The sequence below is a fragment of the Glycine max genome, chromosome 13 (genome assembly GCF_000004515.6).
Source record: "Glycine max cultivar Williams 82 chromosome 13, Glycine_max_v4.0, whole genome shotgun sequence".
NCBI lineage: Eukaryota > Viridiplantae > Streptophyta > Magnoliopsida > Fabales > Fabaceae > Glycine > Glycine max.
This window is the reverse complement of record NC_038249.2, coordinates 43,533,362-43,548,092: the sequence shown is the minus strand read 5'-3', so window position 1 is coordinate 43,548,092 and position 14,731 is coordinate 43,533,362. Positions and strand designations below refer to the sequence as shown.

At 31.0% G+C, this 14,731-nt stretch overlaps 2 protein-coding genes and 1 long non-coding RNA gene across 4 annotated transcripts; 2 read left to right on the top strand and 1 right to left on the bottom strand.

Annotated features, from left to right (window-relative positions):
* Nucleotides 1-302: 302 nt before the first annotated feature.
* LOC106794186 (LRR receptor-like serine/threonine-protein kinase IOS1) lies at nucleotides 303-6,515 on the top strand. The gene is made up of 14 exons (XM_014766116.3): nucleotides 303-608; nucleotides 715-747; nucleotides 863-1,376; nucleotides 1,465-1,946; nucleotides 2,066-2,204; nucleotides 2,700-2,771; nucleotides 2,946-3,017; nucleotides 3,440-3,520; nucleotides 4,332-4,513; nucleotides 4,734-4,981; nucleotides 5,068-5,194; nucleotides 5,394-5,462; nucleotides 5,554-5,743; nucleotides 5,872-6,515. The coding sequence occupies exons 1-14, from the start codon at nucleotides 527-529 to the stop codon at nucleotides 6,278-6,280; spliced, it is 2,700 nt and encodes an 899-aa protein (XP_014621602.1). The 5' UTR covers nucleotides 303-526; the 3' UTR covers nucleotides 6,281-6,515.
* Nucleotides 6,516-7,921: 1,406 nt separating this feature from the next.
* Nucleotides 7,922-11,337, bottom strand: LOC106795550 (uncharacterized). Of its 2 annotated transcripts, none has more exons than XR_003263973.2 (5): nucleotides 11,202-11,337; nucleotides 10,667-10,769; nucleotides 9,325-9,925; nucleotides 9,072-9,234; nucleotides 7,922-8,727 (listed from the first exon to the last, which is right to left on the bottom strand). It is a non-coding gene; the product is annotated as an uncharacterized lncRNA (long non-coding RNA). The 2 variants fall into 2 exon arrangements; XR_005888048.1 differs by having other exon boundaries at nucleotides 9,072-9,136.
* Nucleotides 8,103-12,880, top strand: LOC100778537 (probable LRR receptor-like serine/threonine-protein kinase At1g05700). The gene is made up of 13 exons (XM_014766115.2): nucleotides 8,103-8,234; nucleotides 8,317-8,854; nucleotides 8,994-9,475; nucleotides 9,625-9,763; nucleotides 9,874-9,945; nucleotides 10,052-10,123; nucleotides 10,373-10,453; nucleotides 10,638-10,795; nucleotides 11,126-11,355; nucleotides 11,456-11,582; nucleotides 11,971-12,033; nucleotides 12,132-12,321; nucleotides 12,418-12,880. Exons 1-13 carry the CDS (start codon nucleotides 8,156-8,158, stop codon nucleotides 12,830-12,832), a joined length of 2,646 nt encoding a protein of 881 aa, XP_014621601.1. The 5' UTR covers nucleotides 8,103-8,155; the 3' UTR covers nucleotides 12,833-12,880.
* Nucleotides 12,881-14,731: the final 1,851 nt, after the last annotated feature.

Genomic DNA, 14,731 nt, shown 5'->3' with positions numbered 1-14,731 from the left:
CTTGCAAAGTGCCACATGTATAATGGGCAATGACACGAGGATCGTGAAATCCTGTCTTGGCATTAGTAGTCTTACCTCAGCAAATGGGATTATTATAAGAGCTATTGACCAGGCCAGTCAAGGGTTCATCCTGAAACACCAGCAGGTTTTCAAAAGCCTTGAATTGAATATTTCAAACATATATAAAGATTCATATCACATACATCATACATAGATATTTTATTATTAATTTAATATTTGATTAAGATGCATCTATTGGTATGTTTTTAATTAATTTTTATTTCTGTTTGCATTGTTGACGACCGGTGAATGCAGTAGTATTATTTTTGTGATGCAAGTGATCGATGAATATGACAGGAATTTCTAAGTAAGCAAGTGGATGTTCATACAAAAACAATGGTTAGAGTTATCTTCATTTTGAAAATTAACCACGTCGTAAGAACACAAATCCTTTTGTAGTATAAGTCGGAACAGACAATATCGTATTTATCATGTTCTACTTCAAAGGCAGAGAAGGTGATTAGAAATGGGAATGTCGAGGAGTTTCCTTGTTGGTTTTATAGGAGGTCTAGTTCTTGCAGTTCTGATTCAAGCTCAAGACCAATCAGGTTTGATAACAAATTAAAACATGAACTTCGTTATATCATTATTATCTAATAAAAGTTTAGCTGAAGCCTAAAGTCCCATGCATGTATATCCATTTTTATGTTTTAGGATTCATCAGCATAGATTGCGGAGCTCCTGCAGGTGTGTTTTTTTTTTAATCAACGAATGTTAATTGTTAATTTTTTTGTTAGCGAGAGAATTCAAATCCGTGCTCCTTTCCCTTTTTCACTAGATCAACCTTTTATATATCCTGCAGGTGTGAGCTATACTGAGTTGACCAGGACAGGCATAAATTATATTTCAGATGCAAATTTCATTGATACTGGTGTGAGTAGGAAAATAGTATCTGAACTCAAAAGTGTCTATCAACAACAGCTGTGGGATGTCAGAAGTTTTCCAGAAGGAAAAAGGAACTGCTACAAAATAAGCATCACAAGAGGTTCTACTTATCTCATCCGGACTAGTTTTTTGTATGGAAATTATGATGGGCTTAATACGGAACCGCAGTTTGATATTCATCTCGGGGCTAACCGGTGGGCTACAGTGATTATTTACAATGCAACCATTTACTATGCCAAGGAGATCATACATGTACCTTCACAGGATTATGTACAAATCTGTCTGGTTAACACTGGTCATGGGATACCATTTATATCAGCTATAGAATTGAGGACTTTGAAAAATGATACATACGTCACCCAATTTGGATCACTGGAAACTTACAACGATTACGAGCGGTGCGATTTAGGTTCAAACACAGGAGGCTACAGGTGAAGTCATACTTTTGGATTAAATCTTTAATTTGCAAAACAAAAAATTGATTGATTCCAGTGGACTTATTTATTTTTATTTTTTCAGGTACAAGGATGATGTTTATGATCGTTTCTGGAATACTTGTGATTTTGACGAAGATTGGACACCAGTGCTAAATGCTTCGATTCCAGCTGATTCTTTAGAGCAGAACGATTACGAACCCCCAGCTATTGTCCTGAGCACCGCAGTTACACCAGCAAATGTTAGTGTTCCGTTGGTAATAAAATGGGTGCCACAAGATCCAACTGACCAATTCTATGTTTACATGCACTTCTTGGAGATTCAAGTGTTAGCAACGAACCAGACCAGACAATTCAGCATCACAGAAAATGGAAAGACATGGTTTCCAAACTTGTCTCCAACTAACCAGTCTGTCGACACTATATATAGCCTGAGAGCCGTCAGCGGGGAACAAATCAAATATTCATTTGAGATGACAGAGAATTCAACCCTGCCTCCCATCATCAGTGCCATTGAAATTTACAGAGTAATAGACTTCCAGCAATCAGATACATTCCAAGGAGATGGTAAGCCACAGGAAAATATGATTTCTCATTTTTAAATCCATTTCTTTGGTTTACACTAATATATACATGATCTTAACTACCTTTTACGTTTTTTTTTTTTTTCATGAAAAAAAAAATAGTTGATGCCATTACAGCCATCAAGTCAGTTTATGGGGTGACAAGAGATTGGCAAGGTGATCCATGCGCCCCTATAGACTACTTGTGGGATGGTCTGAATTGTACTTATCCCGGAAATGACTCCCCAAGAATCACAACTTTGTAAGTCGTGTTTAACAATTTAATATCATAACTTTATAAAACTGAAATAATAACATATATAAAAAAGCTTAAATATATTTTTGTCCTTTTGATAAGTATTTATTGTAATGAATTTTTGTTTTACACTAAATTCTTAATAAAACAATACTTTTATTTATTTATCCTTAATATTTTGTTTTAATTTTTGATAAATTAACAGATTATTTGTTCTCTAATAAATTAGTAAATTTTATTTTAACTCAAACTAATAACAAATCAAAAAAATTATCAACAATTAAATATAAAATTTTATAATTTATTAAGAATTAAAAATAAGTGTTAAAGATCAAAAATAAAAATTATTATTTTATTAAAAATTTAATGTAAAACACAAATTTATTAAAAAAACATAAAAATCAAATATTTATTAAAAATAAAAACATATTTAACCTATAATAATGACTGGGCGTGTAAAACAGGAATTTATCTTCAAGTGGATTTGTGTAAAACATGCAGGAATTTATCTTCGAGTGGATTGTCAGGCAAGATAGACCCTTCAATTTTAAATCTCACCATGCTGGAGAATTTGTGAGTTTATTTTATTTTTCCTGATTCAATAATGATGAGACCTGCAGAAAAAAACCTCTTATTTTAATTACTTTTTTTTGCTTTGTATTATGTGTCAACAATCAATATGTCATTTGGTACATGTGTCAAGATTTAAATATATCTAAAGGGGCAAGTTAATTATTTGCTTTCCAGGGATTTATCAAATAATAGCTTAAAGGATGAAGTTCCCGATTTTCTGTCTCAATTACAACACTTGAAGATCCTGTAAGTTACTTGGACTGTTACTTGATGTTTGGAATATGATATTGTTATTTGTTTCACACGAGAAAAGTTTTTTATACCGAAGAATCAAGATTATTAAAAAAAAATATTCTTAAAAATTATGATGTATGATAATATATAAAATATGTTTGCTTAGTTTTAATATGTTTCTTGAAAATAAAATATTATGTAAAATGTGTAATTAATTTTTTTTTTCATTCCAAAAAGTTGAATTCATGTTTTTTTTTAGAATACTTTATGTAAGAAAGTGAGTTAAAAATGATTTTTGAAAATTATAGTTTCATGACAATCTTTTCTTATTAATTATATATCAAAATGGAAATCATAATTTCTCAATAGATTCTTGAAAAAGTTAAAATTTTGTGTCCACCAAACGCTCTCTTATCGTTTCCGTGTTTTGGCAGGAACTTGGAGAAGAATAACCTCTCCGGTTCAATTCCCTCAACACTAGTTGAAAAATCTAAGGAAGGTTCCCTAGCACTAAGGTATGGATCTTACTGAAAATTCTCAAATTCATGATGATATTTATCTATTTATATACTATATGTAAAAATGACATGCAAAATTATGAACTCTTATATTGATATTTTAATTTGACAATAATCATTGATTTAATTTAATATATTTTAAAGAGACTTAACATTTATGAATCGTGAAATCAAAATTTTAAATTGACAAGAATCATTGATTTGATCTAATATAATCTAACAATAATATATAAAAAGATTTGTAAAAAAATAATTATTGATCTCATTAATAATGCAGAATTATTATATTTACTCAAATTAAATTTATAACAATTAACTACTTACTAAGAATTTTCCTTTCAATAAAAAAACTAATAATTTTTAAAGGTTACGTTACACACAATTTTATTAATTGTCTCAGATTTGAATAAAAATAATTTTAAAAATGGATTATACTGATCACATATATTAATTTATTATTTAATTTTTATCTTTAATTATTAATCAAAGGAAGGTTCCCTAGCACCAAGGTATGGATCTTACTAAAAATTCTCAAATTCATAACTAGTTATATTTTAATCACACTATATATTTTTATTATGTTTTTAATTCAACACGGACATGTATTACACCAAATTATACCGCACTCTCTCCTAAGTTGTTTAGTCCCCATATTAAACAACGGCGTCACCTATGCTTTTCCATACGCAGTTGTTGATCCTCTGAATATCTGGATACAATCAAAATGAATTGAAATATCCAATGAAACTATGGATGACTTATAAGGTTTACTGAGTTAAAACATAAATCTTCTGTATTTTTATGCAAGTGTGGGCCAAAATCCATATCTATGTGAATCTGGTCAATGTAACCAGAAGGAAAAAGAAAAAGAAAAGGGAAAGGACGAGAAGAGCATTGTTACACCCGTAGTAGCATCAGTTGGTGGGGCTGTGATCCTTCTGGTGGTCTTAGTAGCTATATTGTGGACCCTGAAAAGGAGAAAATCGAAAGGTGACACTACAATCATAAATATATATATATATATATTTAAGGTCTAATAAATAATCGAATTTTGGTTTAGATCTCTAATGATTTTTTTTTGTTTGAGACTTAAAATAAAATTCGATCATTTACATCAACCTTGAATAATCCTATTTTTTTATGGATAATTTGCCAAACAAACTCAATTCATAACCTGTTAGTTTTCAAAACTATTGTATATATTTAACAGCTCCGATGGTAGAGAAGGATCAAAGTCAGATCTCATTGCAATACACAGATCAAGATGATTCATTCCTGCAATCCAAAAAACAAATATATTCATACTCTGATGTCCTTAAAATCACCAACAATTTCAATGCAATTCTCGGTAAAGGAGGATTTGGAACAGTTTATCTGGGCTATATTGATGACACTCCAGTTGCAGTGAAAATGCTTTCCCCATCGTCTGTTCATGGTTATCAACAATTTCAAGCAGAGGTAAGTTTTTAATCACTTCAAACTAGGTTTTTGAGCTCAGCAACAAATATATAAAGTTAAAGCATGGTTGTGGTTTTGATTTCCAGGTTAAACTTCTAATGAGAGTTCATCACAAATGTTTAACCTCCCTTGTTGGTTATTGCAATGAAGGAAACGATAAGTGTCTCATATATGAGTACATGGCTAATGGAAACTTACAAGAACATCTCACTGGTTAGTTCCCATATAAAATTAGTTTTTTGTTAAAAGTTTTTTCCACTAAATTTCAAACTATTTTTGTATTCTGAAACCGTGGAATCGTTCATATGGATATTTTCTTATTGGACAATAGTAAGAGTCATATGGCTAACTTTTAGTTTAGTCCACAAAAAACAGGTACAGAAAGTAATAATTATAGAACTTGATTCTGCAGGTAAACGCAGCAAAACAAAATTCTTTACCTGGGAAGAAAGACTTCGTATAGCAGTGGATGCAGCTTTAGGTCAGAAAGTAAACTTCAAAATATGTGCTTTGACAGTTTTGTAAACTCCCATTTTCCCCTCTTAATATGTTAGCCATAAATCTAATGACAGGATTGGAGTATCTGCAAAATGGTTGCAAGCCACCTATAATCCACAGAGACGTAAAATCTACAAACATCTTGTTGAATGAACACTTCCAAGCAAAATTATCTGATTTTGGTCTATCCAAAATTATCCCAACAGATGGGGTAACTCACGTGTCAACTGTTGTTGCTGGTACTCCTGGTTATTTGGACCCTGAGTGAGTACTTCAATTATATTGTCCTATTACTATCCATCATTTTCTTGGAAAATATAGTGATTCTATGTGGATATGCATGTTTATATCCTGACAGAAATTAAATTGAGTTAAATTTTTTTGTCTTGCAGGTATTTCATAACCAATAGATTAACCGAGAAAAGCGATGTTTATAGCTTTGGTGTTGTTCTTTTGGAGATAATCACAAGTCAGCCAGTGATAGCAAGGAAAGAAGAAAGCATTCACATAAGCGAATGGGTTAGCTCCTTGATTGCTAAAGGGGATATCGAGGCCATTGTTGACCCAAGGTTAGAAGGAGATTTTGATAGTAACTCAGTTTGGAAAGCAGTAGAAATAGCAACAGCTTGTTTATCTCCAAATATGAACAAGAGGCCAATCACAAGTGTGATAGTGATTGAACTGAAGGAGTCTTTAGCAATGGAATTAGCTCGAACTAAATATAGTGGTGTTGAAACAAGAGATTCAGTTAAAACGGTCACCATGAATCTGAATACCGAATTTAGTCCCCAGGCCAGGTAAACGCTTTCCCAAGATAAAGATAGATGACTATAGTCATATAGTTACGTATGTTTGAAGAAGGAGATAAATAGGGTGGGTGGCTTTCCTCTTGCAATGCCAGAAGGAGATCAAGCCACACAATTAGTGAATATGGGCTTTAATTTGATTGTATGTTTTCCAAGTGAGACTGTGTGCTTTAAGAAATGTGTCGCGTCTTGAAAAAATTAATCGAAAGATATGAGTGAATTTCATATTCTATGTGCACTATGGGCTCTATTTAACAGATTGTCCTCTCCTCTCAGACAATTGAAGACTAGTCTCAGGTGCAACATGGATTTAACCGGTGAAATTGGAAAGAAGACGACTTCGTGGTCGTCAACATCTTCGATTCTATTTTGTCTCTGCAACTTAAGCACATCCTCGCGTGAGAGGCAAATTATCACATTGGAGTTTTCTTCACTCTTGTTTTTTTTTCCCCCTTTTTATCAATGCAAAATATCTGCTGACCCCGATAAACTAATCAATAAAAATAAATATGACTATGACTGATTACTAGTAAAATCTATTTTCATAATCTTATTTTTTTATCCCATAATACTGAAATTTGATACCTTTATTAAGAAATGTGAGTTTCACTCAAATTAATGACATAATGATTATTTGTTATTTTTTTATTGCTTTTCTTCTTCTTCTTTTGACATTTAAAAAAAAAAATATTTTGATGTATATAAAAATAACCTTCTTAGTTCTTATTATCTTCTCTTCTAAGTAGTTTCTAAATTAAAAATATATTTAAGTAATTTTGTAAATATTAGAAACCATGCTTTTTAAAGAGTTTTATTTCTATTATACCATCGATCGATAAGAAATTAATAATGATGATTTTTTAGACAAATTTTTTTGTAAATTTTTTTTTGTGGTTAGAAGTTAATGTAAAAAAAAATACACTATTTTTTTTCTTGTTGCAAAATTCTTTACACTATAAATATATAGACTATTTACTTATTTTAAATACTTAAAATTTCTTCAAATTAATCCTTAAATTTTATTAAAATATGTTAAAATAAAAGAACTAATATTCGGTATTTTCAAAATTATTCAAATCATATTATTTTAAAACCACGAAAAAAGGTGATATGTGGAAGACAAAATTAATAATTGATTCAAATAAAATTAAAGATAAAATATGTTTGTAATTCTTAATAAATACTTAAATTTTATGTTTATTCTCAAATAATTTTTTTTGCTCCGATAAAACAAAAAAAAAATAATTTTAATCTTGACATTTTTTTAAATCTATGATAAGTTATTGTTTTATTAGAGATCCAATGAAAAAAATATTAAAAATAAACATAAAATTTGAGTATTTATTAGAAATTCAAAACATATTTTGAACTAACTAAAATTAATAAAAGGGCTATAGATGTTTGAAAAATTGGGTCAACTACGGTGCTTAAGATTGTCTTGAATTTGGATTGTTACTGGTCAAATGTTTACGAGCATTTCTTGTCATAACAATAGAAATTTTCCTGCGAAATCTCCATGCAAGTCTATACATCCAATACAATAATAATAATAAAGCAAAGACGTGTAAATGCAACTGGGACTAATCAGCTCGGAAGCTTCTAATTTCTAATAAAGAAAGGGTGAAAAAGAATTCGGTAAGCAGCCAAACTTGATTTCAACATACCATAACCCTTACAAAGATTAAAATGAATATCATCATTGAATGATCAAGCACAATCATTCTGGGAATTGGCTTGTTATCTCCTATCTCCAATCTTCAATCTCCAATCTCGTGGAGGTAACTACTAGTTACTAGCCCAACAACAAAACAAGAGGCTCCAACTTCAAGTCTATAACGAATTTTCAATTTACTATTTACACAGTTCAGAAATGGAAGGACACTTTCTATTTCTGATGTTTCATCTCTCTTTAACTCTTCCTATCATTGTTCGAGCACAGAATCAATCAGGTTCGGTAGTGTCATTTCATTATCCTGAATCCTACCACACTATTTATTGTTCTTTGAACTTAAGCTCTTCCACCTTTTACAGGCTTCATTAGTATTGACTGCGGACTTGAGGATGAACCAAACTACACAGATGAAACCACTTCCATCTATTACTCTTCGGATGTCAACTTCACAAACAGTGGTGTAAGCCACAGTATATCATCTAAATACAAGGCTTCCCTTGACAGGCAGTTCTGGAATGTTAGAAGCTTCCCGGATGGAACCAGGAACTGCTATACCCTTGTTGTTCCTCAAGTAAGTAGCAAGAAATATTTAGTGAGGGCAAGGTTTGCATATGGAAATTACGATGGAAAAGACTCTCTTCCCGAGTTTGACATCTATCTTGGAGACAGTTGGTGGGGATCAGTGGTGTTTCAGGATGCATCCAGTGTAGTCACCAAGGAAATCATTTATGCTGCTTCATCCAACTATGCTCATGTTTGTTTATTCAACACTGCAAAGGGTACACCCTTTATTTCAGTTTTAGAGCTTAGAGTTCTTAACAGTGAGGCCTATCTAGTTAACTTTGTGGAGCTATTGGCACGATTTGACGTAGGCTTACAGGATGGTGAAATAATCAGGTGAGCCATGTAACAATATAACCAACTTATATCATGGAATTACCACTAAAAGGGAAAATGACTATTTTTTTTTCTTTTTTGCTTTATTTTAATATCATAATGCTCTCTGAAGTTTTTCTCTCTTTTTCCTTTCCCAAAGATATCCGGATGATGTCTACGATAGAATATGGACACCTTATAACTCAAATGAATGGACACAGATAGATAACACCCTTACCATAGACCATGATGCTACTACGTCATTTGATTTTTTACCATTGCCGCCTTCCATTGTCATGGGAACTGCAGCAATTCCAGCAAATGTCAATGACAATATAGAATTCCACTTCCTTCCCAAAAATAATGCATCCACATGTTATGTGTACATGTTCTTTGCTGAACTACAGAAGCTCCAGGCAAACCAAATTAGAGAGTTCAACATTTTTGTAAATGGGGACATTTTAAATAATGCTCCAATCAATCCTATATACCTGCAGAATGCGTATCATTTAGCAATAATTGAAAATCCGTTGGAACTTTGGATTAATAAAACTAGTGGATCGACTCTTCCACCTCTTCTCAACGCCATCGAGATATACATGACAAAAAACTTCTCACTATCAGAAACATATCAAACAGATGGTATGTTTTTAAATATGCTGATTTTTATTTCTAAAATCAACTTATTATAATTGATCCAGACCCTGCACATCATTATTAGCATGCACTAGTCTTATTATTACTCATAGTTTTACATTTTCTGCCTGACCTACTTATATTTATGATAATAGTTGATGGTATCATAAATGTCAAGTCAATCTATGGGATCAAGAGAAACTGGCAAGGAGATCCTTGTACCCCACTGGCTTACTTGTGGGATGGTCTTAACTGCAGCTATGCTGAATCTGATTCACCAAGGATCATATACTTGTAAGTTTGGCTTGGCTTGAAATACACATATACTGATCCTTTAGTTTTAACTGCAACTTCACAGTTTTATCTTCAATAAATATTGATGAACCTTACATTCATGCTTTTAGGAACTTATCTTTCAGTGGTTTAATAGGAAACATAGCCCCTGGCATATCAAATCTGCAGTCCATTGAATATTTGTAAGTCACTGAATTTGTCACATACAATAGCATGCTATATAATTGTTGACAACAAAATGGTGCTGGCTCCTAACGTTGAGTAAAATAAAATGTGTTCCCATTTTAGGGATTTGTCAAACAACAATTTGACTGGGGCCGTGCCTGAATTCCTATCCCAACTGCGCTTCTTAAGAGTTCTGTAAGTCAACTATTTTGATGAGGATATATTCTATACAGAGGTAGAGCTTTCAAGAGGCTAAGCTTTCCTAGGTGAAATTGATTTTTTTAATTAATTTTGTTGCTTGAAATGTCATTGGGCATCTTACTGTAAAAATCCTCAACTAGGTCTACCTCTCAGAATTTTTACCCTCTTTCTTTAATTTGGGTTTTTTTGAATAATTTTTTTTATGAATGCATTTATAAATGATTTTGTTTTTCTTGATCGAAGGAACCTAGAAGGAAATCAGCTATCAGGAACAATTCCAATGCAACTCATTGTAAATTCCGAGAATGGTTTGCTTGAATTCATGTATGTTGTGTTTCAAAAATTCAGTTTTAGATTATGCCCTGCCTCTGTTTTGACTTCATTCCCCATGAGCTACTCATTTATCTCTTCTTTTTTTACAACAATGTGTGGCATGGGATAATAGTGTTGGTTTACCATTTGGTAAGACAATGTCATAACATGCTCAATTTTTAATTGTGAATGCAAGTTTTGGTGGAAATCCAAGTCTTTGCTCACCAGGTTCATCATGCAACAACAAGAATGGGAATAAGGTTGTAGTTCCACTGGTGGCATCACTTGGTGGAGCTTTCATGATACTAGTAATAACAGTGATTTCTTTCTGCATATACAAAAGGAGACAACCAGGTACCATGTTGCCTTTATATTCTATTCACAATGAGGGAAGGAAAAAAAAACAAACAAAAAAATAAATAAGAAGATAATTTATCCCAATTTGAGTATGGGTGGAAAAGATCTCATCATCATCCATCATGAATATTGTCATATATGATAATATGATCCACTTTCATAATAATTACTTTGAAAGTCATATCTAGGATAATTTCTAATTGTTTAACAGTGTAAAAATGACAATGTATCAAAATTAAATTATTTTTTTGGTTAATTTGTAATTGCATTTTTATTTTGAAGATATATATGAAAGATTATCCATATAGTGTTTGTTTCTACCCACAGTTTCCCATCATCTCAGCAAGCAGAATGCTTATTACAAAATAAGGGAGGAACTAGAGTCAAATAAACAAGAATTCACCTATGCCGAAGTCTTGAGCATGACCAGAAATTTTGAAAGGGTTGTTGGGAAAGGAGGATTTGCTACAGTGTACCATGGCTGGATAGATGATACTGAGGTAGCTGTCAAAATGCTCTCTCCCTCAGCTCAAGGATATCTGCAATTTCAGGCAGAGGTAATATGATTAACTTCAAATATCATCATAATTATATATATACTCGCTAATGATATTTTATTTGTGTTAACTGAATGAATTGTTGCTTTCTGATTTTCAGGCCAAACTTCTTGCTGTAGTTCATCATAAATTCTTGACTGCTCTGATAGGATATTGTGATGATGGCGAAAATATGGCTCTCATCTATGAGTATATGGCTAATGGAGACTTAGCAAAGCATTTATCAGGTATTGTTTAAGATTACTTTAGTCCATTTAATTTTATTTCTCTTCAGTGTTACAATTTAGGGGCAATTACATAATACGTATTCATGTTTGTATCCACTTTTGCTATGTAAAAAAAGGTACTGATAGAAAGTAAATGCTTCTGATTCTGTAGATGTCTTGATCATCTGCATAAAACGGCTAAACAGTCAATAAATGCCAACAAAATATGAAGCAATTCAAGTTCAGATACATTTAGATGAAGCCTAAAAATTGAGTCAAAGATCAGTTATATGTATTGGAAAACAAATTTTCTAGATATTCTGCACCAAAATGCAAGAAAAGAATGATGCCTTTCTTTTTATTTCGATTTAAAATTCATGCATTCCTTGGTGGATTCTAAAAAATGTAGGCAAAAGCAAAAATATATTGAGTTGGAACCAACGAATTCAAATTGCAGTGGATGCTGCAGAAGGTAAGGATCGAAAGAATCCTTTTGCCCCTCCCCTCTTTCTTTGAGAGTCAGAGTCAGAATTTTATGCAACAAAACGTAACTTGAACTTTAAACTGTAGGATTGGAGTACCTGCATCATGGCTGCAATATGCCGATTGTTCACAGAGATGTTAAGTCTAAAAACATCTTACTGAATGAAAAATTCCGGGGTAAACTAGCTGATTTTGGGTTGTCAAAGATCTACTCAGATGAAGATGACACCCATATGACCACAGTGGTAGCTGGCACCCTTGGATATCTTGACCCAGAGTAAGTTATTATTTTCACTCAAACACAGGAGGCAAAAGTCAAGAGTCTTTAAGATAACGTTTAATATAAACTGAGTTGTAAATTTTTATTCTGCAGGTACAATAGATCACACAAATTGAGGGAAAAAAGTGATGTTTTCAGTTTTGGGATAGTTTTGTTTGAGATAATTACAGGTCAACCTGCTATAACCAAAACCGAAGAGAGAACTCACATAATTCAATGGGTTGATTCTATACTGCTTGAAAGGGGGATCAATGATATTGTGGATTCAAGATTGCAGGGAGAATTTGATATTCATCATGTGAAGAAGGCCTTAGACACTGCAAAGGCTTGTGTAGCAACCACTTCCATTAATAGGCCAACCATGACCCATGTAGTTAATGAATTGAAACAATGTTTCTCAAAAATGATGACAACTCCGTCTAATTCTGACGATCATGAGAGTTCACCCAACAGCTTTATCACTGTCTCCTTTGATGGAATTAGTGGACAGAGCTCTCTACAAAGATAGTTAATTTGGAAAAGTTTTGGTCTAAATATAAAAAGTTTAATTTTTATATATTATCATTGTAAAAAAAATTATTATTATTATGACTCTTGAGATAATATTGTAAAAGTAAATAAACTCATTCTACATCGATGATTTTTTTTATTATGGTTAAATAACACTGTAAAAATTGTTTACACTTAAATGTGTTGTTTCTTCCTTACATGACATCATTTTCTAGAGTTAAGAACACTTGCCTTTGAATTACATGCAAAATCAAATCTATCAGGCAATTTAAACTAAGATGTTACAATTTCCTACCTTTAAATCAGCAACATTTGTGTACAAAGTTTTAGAAATCCTGAAGATGATAAGTACGAATATGAAAATATATTTTTACGTCACCTTCAATTATCACCACACCCACCCCTTATTATTATTATTATTGTTATTATTATTAGAATAATAATGATAATAAATTCCAAGACAGTTTAACCCTTATTTTTATAATAATAACAAATAAAACATAAGACAATTTATCCTTTAATTTTAATAATAACAAATAAAACATAAAAATCAACAAGATAACCAACGAGCTTCCAGTAACATTTTTTTCTTTTCTTTTTTGGGTATCTACAGTAACATTTTTCCGAGACACGCAATCTATTGACTGAGAGATCAAATTCAACGGACACAATCCAAACCATGCCGAAGATCTAGTCCTTTTCACAACAGAATTTCTACATTTAGAAAAGAGTCCCACCTATCATTAAATTAGAATTGTTTAAATTCAAACCAATCTATAATAAAAATGAAAAATTACTATAAAAAACTAAAAACGAATTAAATCATTTTCTTTTAATTTGTTTGAATAATTTTCCTCTCAAATTGATTGGTTCAGTCTTCAATTTACTTAGTTTGTGTTTTGTAATATTCCATGTATAAAACTTATACAAGGTATATTATACGTTTTCAAATAACTGTTAAAGATATGTTTGATTTAAATAGATAAAATTTTACAAATTTAGGTTTAGCATATTAATAAGTTTTTATAAATTTTTATCAATAATTTTTTAATATAATTTTATTTAAAATATTAAAAAAGTATATAAATTTTGATAAAATCATATTTTAGTAAGAATCATACAAATCAAACCAAATCAAACGGTAAAATATTAGTTTGGTTTAGTTTAAATTTGAATTTAAATGAAAATTGAATTAAACTCCCCATATGTTTTTTAAGTTTTATTCAAATGACTTTTTGTTGAAATTAAAAATCAAATTAGATCGAACGGCAAACATTTCTAATTATCAGTCTCTTTAAATTCGTTGAATCAAGAAATTTTTAATTTTTATGTTATTGAAAAAAAAAATAATTTTTAAGAATATATATATATATATATATATATATATATATACTTTCCTCGTATTAGAGGGAGATTTTTTTTTATTTAGACAAAAAAAAAATCTCTCTCCACTTCTGTCTCAATTCTCGAGCAAGCATAAAAAATTTAGCATTTTTATCCAATCTTTTTATTCCTCATTTCCTTCTACTTTATTTTCATTATATCAAAGGGATGATGCCAAGGATTTAAATCATGAAATCAATAATCTATGGAGAATTTTACCCGACTAACGTGAGTGTTAATTTCATATCTTTGCCTAAAAATACTAGGTTATAATTTAAATTGTCCAGTATAATTTTAAAAACAATTTATATATTCAAAGATATTTATTTATTATTAATTTTAAATTATAAAATATAATTTTTATATTAAAGTATTATTTATAGTAAATTTTAATCATATAAAAAAAATTGCTTACCTCATATAATATACAACTAAAATACTAGTTTTATCTCAAACTTGTGATCGAATGAAGAATTAGTGGGAGGTATTATATGCTGATGATCATGATCAATGG